General features: G+C 37.2%; 6 protein-coding genes across 13 annotated transcripts; 2 read left to right on the top strand and 4 right to left on the bottom strand.

The window, feature by feature from the left end:
- The first annotated feature begins 14 nt into the window (after positions 1-14).
- LOC104735427 (malate dehydrogenase [NADP], chloroplastic) lies at positions 15-2846 on the top strand. 2 transcript variants are annotated; one of them, XM_010455233.3, is made up of 12 exons: positions 15-423; positions 533-623; positions 734-820; positions 921-1258; positions 1359-1449; positions 1525-1599; positions 1682-1783; positions 1879-2001; positions 2085-2153; positions 2222-2290; positions 2373-2426; positions 2509-2846. In XM_010455233.3, exons 1-12 carry the CDS (start codon positions 254-256, stop codon positions 2563-2565), a joined length of 1326 nt encoding a protein of 441 aa, XP_010453535.1. In that variant the 5' UTR covers positions 15-253; the 3' UTR covers positions 2566-2846. The 2 variants fall into 2 exon arrangements, with proteins under 2 accessions (XP_010453535.1, XP_010453526.1); XM_010455224.3 differs by having other exon boundaries at positions 530-623.
- Positions 2762-5742, bottom strand: LOC104735444 (protein NETWORKED 4A). Of its 2 annotated transcripts, none has more exons than XM_087471395.1 (4): positions 5318-5742; positions 4911-4961; positions 4681-4792; positions 2762-4507 (listed from the first exon to the last, which is right to left on the bottom strand). In XM_087471395.1, exons 2-4 carry the CDS (start codon positions 4923-4925, stop codon positions 2955-2957), a joined length of 1680 nt encoding a protein of 559 aa, XP_087327521.1. In that variant the 5' UTR covers positions 4926-4961; positions 5318-5742; the 3' UTR covers positions 2762-2954. The 2 variants fall into 2 exon arrangements, with proteins under 2 accessions (XP_087327521.1, XP_010453547.1); XM_010455245.3 differs by having other exon boundaries at positions 5190-5321.
- Positions 5743-7049: 1307 nt separating this feature from the next.
- Positions 7050-8164, top strand: LOC104735391 (methylesterase 18). The gene is made up of 2 exons (XM_010455179.3): positions 7050-7742; positions 7831-8164. The coding sequence occupies exons 1-2, from the start codon at positions 7215-7217 to the stop codon at positions 8110-8112; spliced, it is 810 nt and encodes a 269-aa protein (XP_010453481.1). The 5' UTR covers positions 7050-7214; the 3' UTR covers positions 8113-8164.
- Positions 8165-8167: 3 nt separating this feature from the next.
- Positions 8168-11716, bottom strand: LOC104735399 (putative inactive receptor kinase At5g58300). Of its 5 annotated transcripts, none has more exons than XM_010455191.3 (4): positions 11149-11716; positions 10956-11037; positions 9102-10442; positions 8168-9014 (listed from the first exon to the last, which is right to left on the bottom strand). In XM_010455191.3, the coding sequence occupies exons 3-4, from the start codon at positions 10426-10428 to the stop codon at positions 8371-8373; spliced, it is 1971 nt and encodes a 656-aa protein (XP_010453493.2). In that variant the 5' UTR covers positions 10429-10442; positions 10956-11037; positions 11149-11716; the 3' UTR covers positions 8168-8370. The 5 variants fall into 5 exon arrangements, with proteins under 5 accessions (XP_010453493.2, XP_010453499.2, XP_010453507.2 ...); XM_010455197.3 differs by having other exon boundaries at positions 9102-10445; positions 11149-11419; XM_010455205.3 differs by lacking the exon at positions 10956-11037 and having other exon boundaries at positions 11149-11664.
- A 263-nt stretch (positions 11717-11979) lies between these two features.
- On the bottom strand, positions 11980-15265 carry LOC104735381 (26S proteasome regulatory subunit 6B homolog). The gene is made up of 6 exons (XM_010455166.3): positions 13682-15265; positions 13356-13586; positions 13119-13277; positions 12844-12996; positions 12631-12714; positions 11980-12247 (listed from the first exon to the last, which is right to left on the bottom strand). The coding sequence occupies exons 1-6, from the start codon at positions 14144-14146 to the stop codon at positions 12113-12115; spliced, it is 1227 nt and encodes a 408-aa protein (XP_010453468.1). The 5' UTR covers positions 14147-15265; the 3' UTR covers positions 11980-12112.
- On the bottom strand, positions 15166-16898 carry LOC104735367 (putative B3 domain-containing protein At5g58280). Of its 2 annotated transcripts, none has more exons than XM_010455156.2 (7): positions 16715-16898; positions 16570-16632; positions 16392-16487; positions 16240-16304; positions 15922-16081; positions 15603-15809; positions 15166-15506 (listed from the first exon to the last, which is right to left on the bottom strand). In XM_010455156.2, the coding sequence occupies exons 1-7, from the start codon at positions 16769-16771 to the stop codon at positions 15333-15335; spliced, it is 822 nt and encodes a 273-aa protein (XP_010453458.1). In that variant the 5' UTR covers positions 16772-16898; the 3' UTR covers positions 15166-15332. The 2 variants fall into 2 exon arrangements, with proteins under 2 accessions (XP_010453458.1, XP_087327555.1); XM_087471429.1 differs by having other exon boundaries at positions 16392-16490; positions 16715-16826.
- Positions 16899-19153: the final 2255 nt, after the last annotated feature.

Below are 19153 nucleotides of genomic sequence, written 5' to 3'. Positions count from 1 at the left end.
AAGAAACAAAGCTCTCCGATTAGTAAAATTGGGCCTGTTAATGGGCCTTTTAATTGGGCCTAAAGTCAAAGAAGATAAACGGTGTGGATTGTCAGAAGAGTGACAAGTGTCAAGAGCTGAGCCTTATCCACAGATTCCCCAATCCTCTTTTTCTTACTCTGTGTCGCTTGGCGCGCTCTCTCTCTCTCTCTCTCTGTCTCTCCGTAGTTCCAAGTTCTGATATCTCACTATCACAATCTGTGTCTCTGCGATAATGGCCATGGCAGAGCTCTCAGCCCCCAAAACGACGTCGACTTTTCTCAACTCTTCGTCTCGGCTTCGTCTCTCTTCAAAATTGCATCTTTCAAACCACTTTCGCCACCTTCTTCTTCCACCTCTCCACACAGCTCCCAACTCCAAAATCTCTTGCTCCGTTTCTCAGAAGTAAGTCGCTTTCACAATCCTAATCCTGTATTCTCTCTGTAAAATCATCTACGTTTTTCGAACTTATCTGATCTTAGATGCTTTTTTGTGAATTTGTGATAAAAAGTAGCCAAGCCCCTGTTGCGGTTCAAGAAAATGGATTGGTGAAGACGAAGAAAGAGTGTTATGGAGTTTTCTGCCTCACCTATGATCTTAAAGCTGTACCTTACTAACCCTTTTACTATTCTTTTAAATAAAAATCTTATCTTGACACTTGAGAATGGAGATAGTCATGTTGAGTAATCAAATATGTGTGTGTGTGTGTTTGCAGGAAGAACAAACAAAATCATGGAAGAAGTTAATCAATATTGCAGTTTCAGGTGCTGCAGGGATGATTTCAAACCATCTTCTCTTCAAAGTAAGTTAATCCTTTTTGAAAATTACTGTTTCATAGGATAAGGTTAACCAATCATTGGTCTTATTTATCTAATGCAACTTTGGTTTCTCCGAGTGTGTAGCTTGCTTCAGGTGCAGTGTTTGGTCCAGATCAACCCATTGCTTTGAAACTGCTAGGATCAGAGAGATCTATCCAAGCTCTCGAAGGTGTTGCAATGGAGCTGGAGGATTCTTTGTTCCCCTTGTTGAGAGAAGTTGATATAGGAACTGATCCATATGAAATTTTCCAAGATGTGGAGTGGGCTATTCTCATTGGAGCAAAACCTCGAGGCCCTGGAATGGAACGTGCTGACTTGTTGGACATCAATGGCCAAATCTTTGCTGAGCAAGGCAAAGCTCTCAACAAAGTTGCTTCTCCTGATGTTAAGGTCCTTGTTGTGGGAAACCCTTGCAACACCAAGTAAGTTACATTTCTTAATTCAATCTTCTTCATCTCTCAGTCTCAATCAACATCCACCATCTTTAGTAAAGTTTTTCTCATTTTATGATCTCTTTTTCAGCGCCTTGATTTGTCTCAAAAATGCTCCTAACATTCCTGCAAAGAATTTCCATGCCCTCACGAGGTTGGACGAGAATCGGGCCAAATGCCAGGTACCATATATTTCAACACACAAACAAACATATACAGTATAATTCATACATATGATTGACAATACCATATTGCAGCTTGCTCTTAAAGCCGGTGTCTTCTATGACAAAGTGTCTAATATGACCATATGGGGCAATCACTCCACAACTCAGGTTTGCCTTATCTTTGCTCTAGTGTCAACTATTATCTTTCTATATCTTGGGATGTTTGTCTTATGATTTAGAGGTGAATCAGGTGCCAGACTTCCTAAATGCCAAAATTAATGGCGTGCCTGTGAAGGAGGTTATTACTGATCACAAATGGTTAGAAGAGGGATTCACTGAGAGTGTGCAGAAGGTAAAAATGGCGTTTCCTCTGACATTGTGATGATTTCTGCAACGGAAAAATGTAACGTTTGGCTGAGTAAGTTCCTTATGTGTTTTGTTTTACAGAGAGGTGGGTTATTAATTCAGAAATGGGGTCGATCTTCTGCTGCTTCTACCGCTGTTTCCATTGTTGATGCTATAAAGTCTCTTGTAACTCCTACTCCTGAGGGTGATTGGTTTTCAACTGGGGTATATCTTCTTTTACACTCATTTAGATAACAACAAGATAGATTGGTTTAAATTTTTATAGGGTTGTGTTAATGTAATCTTAGGTGTACACGGATGGAAATCCCTATGGTATTGAAGAAGGCCTAGTCTTCAGCATGCCATGCCGGTCAAAGGTATGTTCTATCCTTATTCTTAAAAGCTTTTCTCTAGTGGCAAGTCTAAAAATTGTGTTGGTTTCTAGGGAGATGGAGATTATGAACTTGTCAAGGATGTAGAAATTGATGACTATCTTCGCAACAGAATCGCCAAGGTATAGCTTTCTTAGAGATTAGTGTTTTTCGAGTTTTGTATCTACATGCCAGAAGTTTAACTGAGATATAAAAATATTGCAGTCAGAAGCGGAACTGTTGGCTGAGAAGAGATGTGTTGCACACCTCACTGGAGAGGTATGTATCTGTCTTGTCTATTCAAAACAAAAACCATTTTAATGGAAGCTAACCTTAGTTGCTTCATGGATTTGTGTTTCAGGGCATCGCCTACTGTGATCTTGGTCCGGTAGATACTATGCTTCCTGGGGAAGTTTGATTTTTGCAGGACGTTGAACATCTCAAGTAAGCATTCTCTTTCGGGTGGTTAGCTGTACAGAGCACACCCACATTACTTATAATGATATGTTCAGAATAAGATATGTGAAACTCTTTCTTCTTATTTACATGCATCTGTATGTGATTTTTACTTGAGCAATGCTCCAAAAGTCATATACAGCAGTATTTGTAAACAATTGAAACGAACCTTTGCTTTATTCCAGTTCCAGAACTCAAAACTAGATAATGCATATCTAATGTCAAACACAAATTGTTCACAAATCTTATGAGCTTTTTTTTTGTTTCAAACCAATCTCAAAACAGCTCCCTATATGTGAAAAAGTATCACCAACAAAAGTTACAAAATGAGTATAATACTATACAAAAGAATTAAGAAGCAAGAATGGATGATGGTCTTGCTGGTCGATGACCTGAAAAGGCTATGCGTAGTCTCTTACACTCGTCTCTGCAGTAGTCTAGTGAAAAACAAAGCTGTCTTATCACTTCTCTCTTCTCTTCTGCTACTTCTTGTAGTTCCCTTCTCTGCTTCTCCACCTCCTTCTCCATCTCCATTGTCTTATCGCATCTTGCTTTTATATCACATCCAAGCCGAGTTATCTCTGACTCTAGCTCGCTCACCTTTTTGCTTAATGTCTCTATGCATCTCTCTTTCTCCGCCTTTTCCAGTGTCAGCACCTCAATATCCCCCTTAAGCCTTTCCTCCTCTTCTAGTTTCTCATTGGTCACCCTTCTTATCTCATCTTCAAGATAACGCACTTGAGCTTCCAGCTCTTTGAACTGGTCATCTCGGTGTCTTTTTTCCTCCAACAGCTTTGATATTTCAGCTTTGACCTGTGCCTTCTCTGGAAAAATCTTTTCCTCTGCATCAGACACTGCTGTCTTCAAATCCCTGATCTCATGATCTCTACCAGCTAAACTCGATTTCAACATGGAGATTCTATCCAGCAGCTTCACCACCTCTCTTTTATCTGCACTAGCCTTGCTTTTCCATGCTGCAGCTTCTTTCTGCGCTGACTCAAACATATCTTGCAGACTCTTGAGTTTTGCATCATCAGACTTGCTTTTCTCTACTTCTTTTCTCATGATACCGTTTTGTTTCTCTGCCTCCCGAAGCCTCAGGCTTGTAACTCTCAGCTCTTCAGACAAAGTCTCAATGTCCATGTCTTGAGTTGAAGCTGCCTCTTCTTCACCTTGTTCATCATCCAACTCAGATGGCAAATATCTTGCAAGCTGACTCCTTAACATATAAATTTGGTCTTCTGAATTCTGTAACTTGTCATTTGCATCTCTCAGTTCTTGCTCACAAGCAGCAAGTTTTGCAGGGAAATCAACAAATTTACTCTCACTTTTCACCCTCGGCAACAAACACTCGGTGTTCCCTTCGAGTTGCATCCTAAGTCTCTCTTTGGCATCACGTAGCTCACTCTCAAGATCCATAATCCTCTTGCTCAGGGACTGAAAATCAGAACCAATACTCACATAACCAGGGTAATTAGTCACAGAAGAATCATCAGATTCAAGTTCAGAATCAGTAATGGAAGCAGAATCATCTCCATCTTTGTGATAAAGATCAGAAGGGAGTCCTCCATTGCCAAGGAAGTATTCAAAACCAGGAGCACGTCTCCCAGAAGGAGGACGGCCTAACCTATTGAGATCATTAGAAGTCCAGACAGCAGTAAGTTCGGAAGCAGAGATGTCTGAAAGGCCAGAGCTCTGTGACTGAAGCTCTAAAGTAGAGCTTTTTCTCAACTCTCCAGTGATGTTTTCATACCGCTCGGCTAAAGAACGGTACATACGGTGAAACTCATCGACAAGGCTAATAAGCTCAGGCCTTTTCTGGTAATACATCTCTGCCTTCTTGGCAAACGAATCAGCATCTTCCTCTATCAACTTCACCATCCGTTTCACGCTCCGGTCCATCTCTGATCATCATCCATCATCATCACACAAAAAAAAAAAAAACATAATAAAGTTGGCATTTTTATAATTCCTTAATAAATAAAAAAGACTAACCACCTAATTTAGGAAACCTTAAGGCCTAATGAGATATTTTTTTTTCACATGAATATGACACACAATGCGAGAATGGACTCACCATCGAGATTATTCTCAAGCCACTTTGAATTTTTGAGACCGATATGACTATCCCACCACCATGGAGTTGATTTGGTGGATTCTGTTCGTTTGATACTCTTCTTGGAACGAAGCTGGCAACAACAAATACAAAAAAAAACCCAGAATCAAGAATCAAGAATGAGAATTTCGATTGTTGTTAGTATGAAAGAAGACAAAAAGATTTTTGCTTTTGGTTGGTATGTAATGTACCAGATCATAATCCATGGCTGCAAAAATCAATGGGGACCCTAATGAGAGAAGCTGGAAACACACAAGAGACAATCATGAGACTATTTGACAAAGAAAAAAAAAAGGACTACTTTTTACAAGACAAATAAATATAATACAGATTCTGTCTGTCAGACAAATAATAACAAAACCGTCGGTATTTTTATTTTTGTCGCTAATCCCAAAAAAAAAAAAGGATCGGTACTGTTCAGAGAGAATCATGACAAAACTTAACACACAGTAAAGGACAAAAAAGAGAACCTGAGAAGAAGAAGTAGAAGATGGAGGATGATGATGGAAGTAGAGGGAGATGAAAGCTTTTTAGAATGAAACGAGAAAAGAAAATCAAAATAAAATAAAATATAGTCAATATGAATTTATACACGTACCTTTAAGACAGATATTGCGGAACAAGTCTTAACTAGTGCTTAGCAGTTTTCAACGTGGCCAAGTGATTTGGTTGTCTCTCTGTAATTAAAATATGTTGATTTGGGGGACTAATTCCAACTGTGTCCACGTGGAGTGAGAGAGAGAGAGAGTCATTGACCTCTCTTTCCCCACTAATCAAACCGACCATTCCATAAGATTAATGGCCGTCCTCCTGACCATTTCTCTGTCGATTAGAGTTTCTGTTACCATTCCACATACTAGAAAGGTTCATTGATTCATGCAGTCAAAAAACATCAAGATTATGTATTCATTGAAATGGCTTTTGTTCTTTATATATGTGATCATTCAATTCAATGGAAAGACTTTGAGGGTTTTAGGCAGATAGGAGTAATCCGCGGTATTAGTGTTTGTTGCGTGTTGGTCTAAAGACCTTTGTTTAGAGGCCAACACTATCTATCAACTTTTCATTCTTTTTTTTTTTTTTTTTTTTTTGTGACGCTCCACTTCTCTAGCTTTTCAATTCAAAATTTTAATGCATTTAATATGTAATTCTATATGATCAATTTATTCTATATAAAGTTACATATGTTGACCAAAAAAAGTAAATGTACAATTACATTTCTTAATTAGTGATATATATTTAAGATATGTGAAAATGATGTAAACACAAATCAGGAACATTATTTTGCAGATGTGTTAGCAACTACATTTAAATCGAGAATTTTTGAGAAATACCTTTTTTGGTGTACCACTTTTCAAAAATACTCCTTTTATCTATCTATTTTCAAAAATACCCCTTTTAAATATGAAAAATTATAAAGTTTTATATGGTTCACTAGTTACTTCTAGATAATAACTACTACTTCGAGATTGGATCCAAATATTTATAAGTTATAAAACATTTTAAAAGGTTTTTAGAAGGTTTACAAGGTTTTGAAAAGATTTTTAAACAGTTTTTAAAAGTTATTTATACTGTATTTATAAAATATATAAAAAATTACACACATACAAAGGTAATTTGTATATATTAATAAGTTTACACACAAATTTAGAAAATTTTCAAACTTTTAGTGGCTTTTTTGATAAAGTTTGAAAGAGAGGGTATTTTTAAGAAATGGTATTGCAAAAAGAGTATTTTTGAAATTCCTCTATTTAAATTACATTTAAATCTTTATCCTTTGTGATGTGTCAACACCTGATTTACATTTAAAATTTTCACCAGCAGACTATTCTCAACAAATGTTATTAAGACTGCTCGATTTGATAGATAAACATTACTATAATTTTCAAATACAAATAGAGAATATTATCTTGCATATATTTAATATCTTATAGTAAGTATCAGATAATAAAATTAAACAAAGTAGATTTGTAACTACAATATCTAGGTTCATTAATATATATAGATATATTTATGTTAGAAAGAAAAGAAATAGATAGAAGTTGAGTTGATTTATTTCAATTTCACTATTTATTTTTGAAAAAACTATAAATCTCAAAACAAAACCAAAGCATTATAGCGTAGAAAAGAAGAAGTGTCAGTGGTGGTGGACTCATGAGTTGAAGGAGTGAATCTCAATTCAAAACAGAAAACATGTAAATATTTTTCTAAAATAAATAAATAAAAGTTGTAAGAACATAAAAAGTGAAAAATATATGTTGCCTATCTTCATTTGGGCCCTCTTGTGCCTTGGCATAGAAGATGTGTATGGGCCTCCAGAGAGCAGAGTTAAGGACAATCTTTTTAGATGAGACGTTGGAGAAGAATGTAATCTTTGTGAGTATGGGCAAACCTGCTTTCTACATCGTTCATTCAAAGAACATGATGATGAACACATTACAGCCATACAGTAATATCACACTAGCTACAAAAAGATAGTGTAACGAATGTGATGTATGAGAAGCAAACTAAAGATGAGTGAGCATCATTTTGTGTTTGTGCACGGTGCAGGGCATGGAGGATGGTGTTGGTACAAGCTTGCCAATTCACTGAGGGAGAATGGACATAAGGCCACCTGCATTGACCTCAAGGGCGCTGGGATCAACCAAACTGATCCAAACACTGTCACCTCTTTGGATGACTATGACGAGCCTCTCTATGCCTTCCTTTCCCAACTTCCCATCGATCAAAAGGTCATTCTTGTGAGCCATAGTGTTGGAGGAGGGAGCATGACGGCTGCCATGTGCCTCTTCCCTTCCAAAGTTTCTTTGGCTGTTTATGTTGCAGCAGCCATGGTCAAACCTGGTGCTTTGATTCCCGATAGTCTCAAAAATGTGATGAAGATATGTTCGGGATTGATAGAGAAGGAAGCTGAGAAGATATGGGACTTTACTTTCGGAAATGGACCCCAAAATATCCCAACTAGCATCATCATGAAACCTGAGTACGTTAGGGACAAGTTTTACAACGAGAGCCCCATGGAGGTTTGTCTTGATCTACTCTTTATAATCATCTCTGCCTCAAAAACTTTTGAGAGAATCTTACTTAATTCATCCATTCATGTATGATCAGGATTACACACTGGCTACCACGCTTCTGCGTCCAGCCCCTGTCATGGCATTCGTAGGCATAATGGGAATTCCAGAAGCTCCAGAGACTGAAAAAATCCCAAGGGTGTACGTGAAGACAGGCAAGGACCATATGTTCCAACCACATCTCCAAGATTTAATGTTGGCCCTGTGGCCTCCTTCTAAGACCTTCATTCTTCAAGAAAGTGATCACTCTGCGTTTTTCTCCCAACCTCAAGAACTCAATCAATTCCTCCTTCAAGCAGCCTCCTCTCTCTCTTCCTAAGTCCTCTTTTGTATCTCTTTGGAACTTCTCCACATCAATCTTTTTTGATAAATACTTGCATAAACTTGATCATATTCATATATATCATGAGACACAGAGAAAGGAGCCTACAATAGTATTTGCTATGTAAAATGTCACACGCGCCTCCAACTGCGGTATCACTAATCAGGCGAGTGATATATCCAAACAATCAACAGAAAAAGCCTAAAAAGGCATACAAACTCAAAAGCATTGATAAAAAGGGAAATGAGAAAATTCTCAAGGGGTTATTTGAACTTGAACGTTGGAGTCCTTGGGTTTGCTATTGTCATCTGAAGATGGCCGGGTGGTCTCAGAGTCTGAAACTCGTATCTCTTCGATCATTCTAACAACATCATCCATGGTTGGTCGTACATCAGGCATTTGAGCTACACATGCTATAGCAATCTGCAGCATCTGTACCATTTCTTCTTCAATGTTCTGGAACCTCATCAGCTCAACATCAAACACCTCGCTTGTCCATTCTTCTCTCACCACTGACTGTACCCACCTGGGGAGATCAACCATGTCTTCTCGGCTTGGTGACTGTATTGGAGACTTCCCAGTCAACATCTCCAGTATAAGTACACCGAAACTGTAAACATCGGATTTATGCGTGTGTTTCCTTGTTTCTATTACTTCTGGTGCGCGGTAGCCTGCACCTCTCATTGGAGCAATGGGCACAGCCATCAGAGGAGTCAGTCCAAAATCAGAAATGCATGCATCGCTTTCTTGCTTCATAATCACATTTGAGGACTTTATGTTTCCATGACTGAACTTTGGACCTCCAACTGCATGGAGATGAGCTATACCTTTTGCTGCTGATATAGTGATTTTTATTCTGGAGTCCCAGTCAAGAGGCACTTTCTCACTTCCTCTGTTACCTGTCATGCCATCAAAATCAACATATTATTAAGTAACCAAAGGATTTAAATCTAGACTATTAAACGAAGATAGGGAAGAAGACTAACCGTGGAGAAGTGATGATAAGTTACCAGCAGGGTAATAATCAAAAACCATGAGCTTCTCATCCTTGGAGTAATAATATGCACGGAGGGGTACCACACTAGGATGGTTCCCAACCCGACTTATAATCTCCATCTGTTGTTCAAACTCCCTCTTTCCAGCTGCCACTTCCTTCAACCTTTTTACCACAACAGTTGTGGATTCCTCTAAGACAGCCTTATATGCTGTCCCATAGCTACCCTTTCCTAGCACTTCTGCTGATGCTCTCAATAAATCCTCTAGATCAAAGTTATAGGAGCAACCATTAAAGAACACCAGCTTATTCTTTTCCGGTTCTTGCACCCCACTTCCAAATTCTTGCTTTGCTTTCTCAGTCAAAGTCTTTGCTTTTACGATGCTGTCTTCCCTCTTGTCCTTTTTCTTGATACAGCGACACAGGATAATTACGGTGACTAACAGGAGCAGGGCAGCCCCGCCAGCTACAATAAGAATGATAGTGCTTACATGTAGTTTCCTTTTCGAACCTTCTTTGTGAGGAAATGGCGGCATTGGAGGCGAGGAGATGGGCGGGGTAAGAGAAGGAGGGCGAGAGGGAGCGGCACAGGGTTGCAGAGGAAGTCCACATAACAATGTGTTTCCAGAAAATGATGAACTGGGAAACCCACCAAGTCCAGATGGTATTGAACCATTTAGATGATTGTTGCTCAAGTTTAAACGTCTCAGACTTACAGTATCAAGACTAGGTATTGGTCCAGAAAGTTTGTTATTTTGGAGGCTCAACCCTGTCAATTGCTTCAGCTTTTGGAACGTTTCAGGTATCTTCCCGGTGAATGAGTTAAATGAGAGATCTAGGATATTAAGCTGTGGGGACACAAAGGGAGGAACCTCACCGGAGAAGTTGTTATGTTGGAGGTAGATGTAATCTAGTGAAGGGAGAGAGTGAATATCAGGAGGAAGGTTACCACTGAGAAGGTTTGATCTCAAACTGAGAATCCTGAGTGATTCTAGTTTACCAAGTGTGTTTGGTGGGATTGGTCCTAAGAGCCCAATTCCAGGGAGACGGAGGGCAAGAACACGAGTACCATCAGAAGTGCAGGTGACGCCAACCCATGATTTGCAGATTTGGTTAGTGGAATTCCAGTTGAGCCTTCTAAGATGAGGAACAGAAGAAGCAAAAGCAAGAAGAGCCTGCCTATCCGAGTTCAAGTCCGCAGTAGCAGTTGTGACAAACAAGAAAGAGACAAGACAAGCAGACAAGAACCCCTTTGAGAGTCTCAAGGTAAATACTGGACCAACATAAAACTGGAAACAGAGCTGCAGCATCATCAGCATGACTTCCTAGACTCCTGCTTCAAAAAGAAAAGGAGAAGATGATGAGCAATGACTTCCACCTCACAAACCAGTTTTGCAGCACCCAAGAAAGCTAATCAGGTATCTCTAAGGAGCTGGCCAAGCAAGCGTAGATTGGATCACAACATTGAAAGATGATCACTAATATTCGGTTCTAAAAGCATATCAGTTATAAAAAAAAACAACAGATGAGGAGAAGAAAACAAATAAAGATACTAGTTAGATCTTCAAGAAAAAGTATGCCATTGCCTATCTTTATCTTTATCATTTGGAGATTAAACAATCCAAGAGGCTAAGATAAGAGATTGAAGCATCCAGCAAAAAAAAAAGCAAAAGGAATAAAGCTAAAGAGCCAAACTTTAACACAAAATTACTTTGATGTGCAAAGAAAAGCAGACTCCTTTTGTCAAAAGATATGTCACTAGAGAAAGAAGCAGAGGTCAGGCCATCATGTGGACAATGTCACTAAGTAAAATAAAGATGAGTTTTTTGGAGTGTCTTGAGTTTACCAGAGTTGTTGAACAAACAAATTGGAACTGATACACCACGTCACTACACTGTATGTAAAAGTCTCCAAAACTTCCTACCCACCTAGCCGGAGAAAATGGTGATTTTAAGTATAATTCCCAACAACGTGACAGACAATTACGGAAAGTTCAAAAGAAAAAACCCCAAAAGAAGAAGGAAGTAAGAGAGACGAACCTGAGAGTAAAGAGGCAAGCTAGCAAAGTAAGAAAATTGCGGGCATTGGAGCACTCAGACCTCTGTATTCTACTGTTTTGAGCGGACCATAAGAAAAGACAATCTTGAAAATGGTGAAAGAATAGAAAGAAGAAAAAGCAATGTGTGTGGGGACTAGTGGAAGAGACGGAGAAGAAGAAAGACGAAAGAAGAAAAAGGAAGGCGGAAGATATGAAGAGAGAGTGTGTGGTGAAGTTAAACAAAAAAGTAGCGTACTTGTTAAGTGTAAGACAGACTTGAAAAAGGAGTCTTAAAGAACAAATCATATTAGTGTGTAAACACCGCAACAAACGCAAGTGCGGAGACCCAGTGAGATTGACCAAGCTTAAGATTCTTTAGAGATATCAAAATGACAAATACGTTAAAACAAAAACTATCTTGTTCGGTTGTTCCTAAAAAATTGACTAATTTTTGTTTACAGAGTAAAAATCATTTGGATATGGTAATAGTTCTTACCTGTTCAACCACTCCAGCTATACTATTCTCTCTTGATTTGCGGATACTATGTAAAAGTAAATCTGGTCATCTCATCAACTACCAACTCCTAAACAAGATCCAACACATTTGAGCATTATTGATGCGTGAACTTTTCTACATTGAGTTGTGCAGCGTGGTCCTTCTGATATCAACCATTTCTATATTTATCACTATTTTTTTTAATCATACAAAGACATAATTATTACCTGCTGCTTTCTCTTGTTCCATGCTCTGTCAATTCTAAGGACATCATCTCCCGTTTTTACTTATACATTTAGAACAGTAAAAAAACTGACAGACTAAAACACAAACCCATGTGAAACTAGAGTTCAACAAATTAGAGATGTAACTTAGTTCATAATTTAACTGCAAATTTGATTCCATGTCTATAATAAATAACATTCAAAACACACTGGAATTTTAAAAACAGCCATAATCTGCTATCTCTTCACTTGTAAAACTCAAAGTCCGTGTCTGGCTTCTTAACATTTGCGCGGTACCCCTTCTCGAAATCCTTGGGTAGTATCACATATCTGTTCTTTCGTACCGCATGCATACCAGCTTCCTGGCAGATTGCTGCTATCTGCATTGTTCAACAAAAAAAAACGAAATTGTGTGTTATTTAGTATCTATCATCACAAAGATTAAGGACTATTATGCAATACTTTTAGGATCAATTTCAATGTAAATTACCATAATCAAACCATATTACTGCCTAACCCCAATATTAAGGATTGATCATGCATCAATCCTTTTAGGATTACCAACAATTCAGTTCAGGACAATGATGTACTAACAACTCAGCTAACATCCATACATAATGATTGAAACAGTAATAATTAGGAGTACGCTCAAGTGCAACATGTTCAAGAACATCATTAGGTCGTAAACCAGATAATTGAGCATATATAATGATAAAAGTATACTCTAGAGGGAAGCATAGATAAGTAAGCAAAATAAACTAACCTCAGCAGCGCTAATTTTATCAGGCCGTGAAACATAGTCTTCCAAGTCAACCTCATCGCTGAGATTCATTTTGGAGGTGCATACCTACACAAAGGAAAAACCAGTCAGTAAGACATAAACTAAGATATCAGCCAACACTTTATTCATAAAAAAAAGACATTTGGTTTCAGTTCTATTTAACAAGTTATGTAAGTGCTGTAGTAATTAACTTGCCTGGAAAACAAGTCTTTTTTGACGTCTATCAGGAAGGGGGAACTCAATCTTACGATCGAGTCTCCCAGGACGTAAAAGGGCAGGATCTAGAGTGTCTGCCCTGTTGGTTGCCATGATGACCTTGACATTCACGGTCTGGTCAAATCCATCCATCTACATAATTCAACAACAACAAGTTAATGACACAACTCAAATCCATTATTCAACAGCATAAAATCTGAATTAAAACATCCTAGGAGAATATCAAAATACACTTATTAGTTTCCTGTTCATACCTGATTAAGAAGTTCCATTAGAATACGCTGAACTTCCCTATCAGCTCCTGTTTGAGCATCAAACCTAGCTGTAGCAATGGCATCTACTTCATCAATGAAGATAATAGCTGGAGCATTCTCCTTGGCAAGACGGAAGACATCACGAACCATACGAGGTCCCTGCAATTAAACACCAAACAGAACCGCCTCAATAACAGAGGACCATAAAACATTCAAGAAAGGTATAATTTTTATTACCTCGCCGAGGTACTTTTGCACAAACTCGGAACCAACAACCCTAATGAAAGCAGCGGTTGTGTGATTTGCAACAGCCTTAGCCAACATAGTCTTCCCAGTACCAGGAGGTCCATAGAGCAAGACACCGCGTGGTGGGTCAATACCAATCTGTTTGTAAAGCTCGTGGTGGGTTAGAGGCAATTCAACAGCCTCACGAATTTCCTGTTTCTGAATATCGCATCCTCCAATATCCTACACAAAATCACAAAGCACCACATAAAAACCCTAACTTTAATTTAGAAAACAGGGTAGAGATTTGAAAAAATAAATAAAGGAGGAAACTTTACATTGTAGGAGACGTCAGGCTTCTCAGATTGGCTGAGAAGGGAGATGCTAGAGTCAGCCTCAGGGGGTAATACATCAACAAGGGCGTTGGAGTGACGGTGAAGAGCGACGGAAGCAGAAGGCTTGAGAAGTTCTCTGTTAATTGTGCTGAGAATTCTGACATAGTAATTGGAGCCAGTAGTAGATCCGACGATGCCGTTGTTCTGATCTACCATCTCCATGAATTGACCAATCACGAGGGGCACGGATTGAATACGTTTGACCTCTTCTTGTGCCCGTAACAGCTCTCGTTTGAGATTCTTTTGCTCGTCTTTTACATACTCCTCTTGGATATCAGTGAACTCAAGTTGCCGTTCAAGCGATTTCAGGCGGCCATAGAGATCTTCTTCGTCGGCGGTTGACAGATCCATCAAGGCCGGTGATGCTTTAGGGTCAAGAACCATCGTCTCAACAGCAGCAGAAGCCATTCTCGGAGAGATCTTTGGAGTAGAGAAAAAGAAAAGTTGAGATTGCGACGAAAAATAATAAAAGACTATCGTGAACCGACTCTACCAAAACCTCTAATAATGGCCTCTTTAAAAAGGAAAATTTCTTAAATGGGCTTTTTGACAAACTAAGGCCCATGCTTTATATTTACATAGCCCGTTTACTTTTTCCATTTTAATTTGTTAATCTTTTAACTTTTCCTATTTTGGCTCCTCAAAGCGAGAGAGGAAATTAGGGAAGCGTTAATATTTGGAAACTGGAATAATCTAGAAACACGCCACTAGCCAACAATAGTGCTGGGCACGGGACGGTACCCTTGAATTTTCTCCGACCCTTTACTCGTCCCGACCCTAACGGGTAACAGAAAAAATTTACTCATACTCGACCCTTAAATAACGGATACCCGGAGAAACGGGTACCCGGTAAAAAATAGTTGATCCTTTACTCGTCCCGACCCTTTATTATTACTCGGAAAACGAGTACCCGATAAAAAAATGTTAATAATCGCAATAATAATTTTATCTTTTGAAATCCAAAAAATGAAAAATTCATAAATTTATGCAATATATAGTTCCAAAATTATAAAATTACAAATTTTGAAAATAAAAATAATATATTAATTCAGTTAGGCTAAGTTGAACTTAGGTTTTAACTCTAACTCTATAAATTAATAATAAATAATAATAATAATAATACAAAATATTAACGGGTATTTACGGGTCGGGTAGTAAAACGGGTAAAGGGCCGAGTAACGGGACGGGTATTGAAAACTAAACTAATACCCTATACTCGTCCCTTACTCACGGATAATATAAATATAATACCCTTTACTCGACCCTAAAGCTGCGGGTACCCTTTTTTTGGGACGGGTACGAGCCGAATAATGGGTCGAATACGGGTAACGGGTATTAGTGCCCAGGCCTAGCCAACAAGATTCACTTGATGACCGAGTTGGTCGAAATGGGTGTATTAGCTCATCCATCGCCTAGTAACCAAAACTGAGAGAAGACAGTTTCCGATTTAGAAACCAAAGCTGATCTCATCAGACATACTTGAGTTCTACTTTCAAATCCAAAAAATATGCCATAAGTATTATTAGCCTACATAATAAAATCAAAATGCGTCATAAGGCCAATATATGGGGCATATAGACAAAACAAGGCTCTCTTATGCTTTCCTCTTACTTAGTAACCTTGCGGATGATCTCTTAGTGGTTCTTGATATGTATCCCTCATCACCGGAGTCTTCAACATCCTTATCTTCTTCTTCACCTTGCTTCACTCTGCCTCTCTTTCCTGCGCTTGTTAGATGAGCGTTTTCGTTTCCTCTAAACACGTAGATCTGCAATAAGCACACACATTTATCAACAACTTATGAGAATGTCAACTAACATTTCCAACCACATGACTCCATGTTCAACACGCACGCATACAGTACCTTGAACCTATTTGGTTCAACCAGTTCGAAGAGTAGAGCATCACCATCATCCAGTTTATGATCAAGCGCAAACTTTTTCCAACCACCACTGAGCCCACTTCTTTTCCCAATGTAAACTGCTTCATACTCTTCGCCTTCTTCATCCTCTAGTACTACATCTATAGTTTCTTCAGAAAAATTGTCCACACAGAATCTTGAAGGAAGCCCCTTTTGAAATTGCAAGCAAAAACAATCCATGTAGGTCAAAAACGTCTAACACGCAAATCCTAGAAGAACACACACACACACACACACACACTAGTAAAGTGAAGGAACGTACCAGCCAAAAGCAACTGTAAACATGGGAGCGAACCATAGATTTGACAAAGGAAGGGTATGGAGATTCAAGGCAGCTCTGGAACTCCTCTGCAGCGTTGAGTGCTCCAACCTTTTCTTCGTAAGAAGCAAACTTGCATTCATCTTCAGGGCGTGCAATGTAGCTGATAAAGTTTCAATTTTTAACAACTTGGATCAGATTAAAGCAAACATTCATGTTCAGGGCGTGCAATGTAGCTGATAAAGTTTCAATTTTTAAGAACTTGGATCAGATTAAAGCAGAGGTTTTTAGAACAAAATTGTGCAAGTAGGCAACTTTTACCTAGCCCATGACGAGTTACGCCGCGATCTCCTCAGATCCAAAGTACGACCAGTGTCTACATCAACCTAGAAAGAGAGATTGGAACTAAAGGTCATTGCTTTTTAAAAAAAATCGACTACAAACAAAATCACAGAGAAAGCTGGGAAAGTTACATCATCGCGGTAAGAAGTAACCAGGGTGCGAACACGAGAAGAGCGTCTTGGTTCAGCAGTAGCAACGAGGGCTTTATCGATGGGTTTAGGATTACGCTGCTGAGTAAAGCTAGATGTGAGGCAAAAGCTGTGAAATTGGAAGGAACCAGAAATGGAGAAAGAAACAAAAAAACGAGACCTGAAGCGTCTTCTTAGGAATCTGAGTCAGTAGTGCCTTAGAAATCTGAGAAATTCCTAACTCCTGTGATTCGATTGTCAACAACAAAAAGTCATAAAAACACGAATCAGAAGAAGAAGAAACGATGTAACGATGAAATGAAAACCTGAAATCTCTTGTGATTCTCTTGAAGACGGAGCTTGCGAGCTTCCTCATAGGCCATTTGGTGGTGGTGGTGGCGACTGCAGATTTTTATTTTTTCCAAGAAGGCGAAATTAATAAAATGGCGCTTCGTTTTTGAAATTCGAAATTATTGAATTAGGGATTTTTTTGTTTTGTTTAGTTTAATTAATTAATCATTCACCCTAGTCAGTATTTAATAATCCCTTTGTTTTGTGTTCGTATAATAATGACATTAATTAATTGCTGGTTCATTAATGTGAAGTTTCGATGGTTGGCTGTTTTATTATTACTAGGATTTAACCCGCTGTATACCGCGGGACAATATTTTTAATTTTAAAAATGTAGTATTTATATTATATTTACTTATTATTTTATTAGTATTTTATTAATTTTAAAAATATATAATTTTACAAGTATATCACAGTATTTGATATAAATATTCAAATTCTAGGAATTTTGTATTGTTTTCAAGGTTTTAACCCGTGTGGTATATGTATATGTCTAGTAATACATTTATCTCATGGTACACATCTAAAAGTGTTAAAAAAAACAGTTCCACTTAACTCCCTATATGGGATTAATACCAACCCGTCTCACCAAAATCAAAATAAGTTTTTGCGTAAAAAAAAAATCAAAATAAGTTTTTTTTATCAAGTTTAATTATGTTAATTGTTTTACCAAATTAGCATATTTTTATAGTTTATAATGTTTTCACGTCAATATATAGTTTATGATAATTAATAGAATTTTATTTTTTTGGTAATTCCTCAAAAAATAAAAAATAAACCAAATTATATGGGGGTTTTCAACATATTTAATGTGACATTTTATAATTGGATTTTTGGTTTAAGAAATTTATTAATGTTAATATAATTATGGATATTGTAAACTTTTGTTATGGAAAACATGTTGTATATTATTTCAATTTGAGAGATTCTAGCATCCATAAAAATAGTTTTGGAGATTTAGTGGGTTAAAACTTTAATGGGTAGAGTTGTTTTTGGAAAAATCGGAATGTATAGATGTTGTTAAGATTTTATGGCAATAAATGTAAAAAATGTTGCTAAATTTAAGAAAGTTTAGTATTTGAGTTTCCCTGCAATGTTATTTATGGAATTGTTTTAGGGGTTAATGTTGTAAAAAAAATTAAATAAATAAAACTTAAAGGGCATAAACCAAAATGTACTTCAAAAATGTTAATATAGATTGGCGTAAGTATGTATGGTCTGTGTTGGAGAAATTGAGAGATGGGATGATGATGGAACCAAAAATGTCCAAATAAAGATGAGGAACTGATGTGAAGGATTACTTAGCTTAGTTTACACAACTATGCAGTAAATTGTTAAGTACTAGTATTAACAAGGCTAATTGAGAATTGGTTTTTTAGAGCTAAATTTTAGAATCAAATTGTTTATCAAGTCTTGAAAGAAATAGAGATTCATTTACTATGTGATAAAAAAACAAAAAAAAAACAAAAAACAAAAAAGTTCTAATATTTGATTAAGGAAAACAAATTCAACTTTTATGAAACTTCATGGAACCCGATTCCAAGACTAAAGAGTTATACGAATTTGAATCAATTTTTGGCCTGCAGAGTGCAGAGGTTCTATTTGACTAATTTCAAAAGAGAAATTTTGTTAAGGATATATCAATTTTTCATTTATAAAATAATTCTTATTTCTAGTCAAAGAGAAAGTGATACAGTTCTTGGTAACAAATAATTTGATAAAATTCTAGATTGAATATCCCTTAATTTATCTTGTATGTTAATTTAATAAGAAAGAGTCCAAAGTGTATTACACCTTTTTGTTTATTACGGTTTTTTTTTTTTTTGGGTGTGTATAGTATTGTTTCTTTTCCTAATAGTATTTGTTTTGTTAGATCAAACGGTCAGTGTATCCGCTGGATGATGGGAGCAACGGCAGATGATCTACTTTCCTTTTCGTTTTAGTAAATTTACAATAGGTTTCTTTTCCTCTCATGTGTTGTTGGACTTTCTCTAGCTAGGGTTTACAATAAAACAACTACAATATGATAATATCCGCAAGTCTATTTTCAGATAGAATATAGATTTCCAAATTATGTAGAGTAAAAGGAAAAAAAACAAAAAAAGACTCAAATAATTGTGATTAGTTTTGTTTTGTTTTTTTTTGTTTAGATAAAGTTTGATGATCAATAGAAGATATCCTTTATCGAAAATAAATTAAAAACCTTTAACAAAAAAACTATATTTTTGATGATAAATGTTGTTACATAGGAAAAAAACCACAACAGTATCCGCGGCTCAAGTTTTCCAGTCTATAAAAAAAGGAAAATACTTTTGTCAATTTTTATTTTTTCTTTGTTAATAAATTAAAAAAAAAAAAACAGAAAATAGAAAAGGAAATTAGTGTTGAAGTCGGTTTGCTTCTCGCTATAAGTT

This window comes from Camelina sativa, chromosome 2 (genome assembly GCF_030686135.1).
Source record: "Camelina sativa cultivar CO46 ecotype springtype chromosome 2, ASM3068613v1".
In the NCBI taxonomy this organism is placed as follows: Eukaryota; Viridiplantae; Streptophyta; class Magnoliopsida; order Brassicales; family Brassicaceae; genus Camelina; species Camelina sativa.
Note: the sequence above shows the minus strand (reverse complement) of the source record. Positions and strands in the feature narration are given on the sequence as shown.

Coding starts and splice junctions, on each gene's coding strand:
- LOC104735427 (XM_010455224.3), top strand. CDS start 254: ATGGCCATGGCAGAGCTCTCAGCCCCCAAAACGACGTCGACTTTTCTC. Junction 424..529: donor TCTTGCTCCGTTTCTCAGAA/GTAAGTCGCTTT, acceptor TGTGATAAAAAG/TAGCCAAGCCCCTGTTGCGG. Junction 1,450..1,524: donor AGAATCGGGCCAAATGCCAG/GTACCATATATT, acceptor ACCATATTGCAG/CTTGCTCTTAAAGCCGGTGT.
- LOC104735444 (XM_087471395.1), bottom strand. Junction 4,508..4,680: donor GCTTGAGAATAATCTCGATG/GTGAGTCCATTC, acceptor GATGATGATCAG/AGATGGACCGGAGCGTGAAA.
- LOC104735391 (XM_010455179.3), top strand. CDS start 7,215: ATGAGAAGCAAACTAAAGATGAGTGAGCATCATTTTGTGTTTGTGCAC. Junction 7,743..7,830: donor ACAACGAGAGCCCCATGGAG/GTTTGTCTTGAT, acceptor ATGTATGATCAG/GATTACACACTGGCTACCAC.
- LOC104735399 (XM_010455191.3), bottom strand. CDS start 10,428: ATGCTGATGATGCTGCAGCTCTGTTTCCAGTTTTATGTTGGTCCAGTA. Junction 9,015..9,101: donor CTTATCATCACTTCTCCACG/GTTAGTCTTCTT, acceptor ATGGCATGACAG/GTAACAGAGGAAGTGAGAAA.
- LOC104735381 (XM_010455166.3), bottom strand. CDS start 14,146: ATGGCTTCTGCTGCTGTTGAGACGATGGTTCTTGACCCTAAAGCATCA. Junction 13,278..13,355: donor TGCAAAAGTACCTCGGCGAG/GTAATAAAAATT, acceptor GTTTAATTGCAG/GGACCTCGTATGGTTCGTGA. Junction 12,715..12,843: donor AAAAAAGACTTGTTTTCCAG/GCAAGTTAATTA, acceptor TCCTTTGTGTAG/GTATGCACCTCCAAAATGAA.
- LOC104735367 (XM_087471429.1), bottom strand. CDS start 16,771: ATGGCCTATGAGGAAGCTCGCAAGCTCCGTCTTCAAGAGAATCACAAG. Junction 16,082..16,239: donor CGTAACTCGTCATGGGCTAG/GTAAAAGTTGCC, acceptor AAACTTTATCAG/CTACATTGCACGCCCTGAAG. Junction 15,810..15,921: donor TTTACAGTTGCTTTTGGCTG/GTACGTTCCTTC, acceptor CAATTTCAAAAG/GGGCTTCCTTCAAGATTCTG.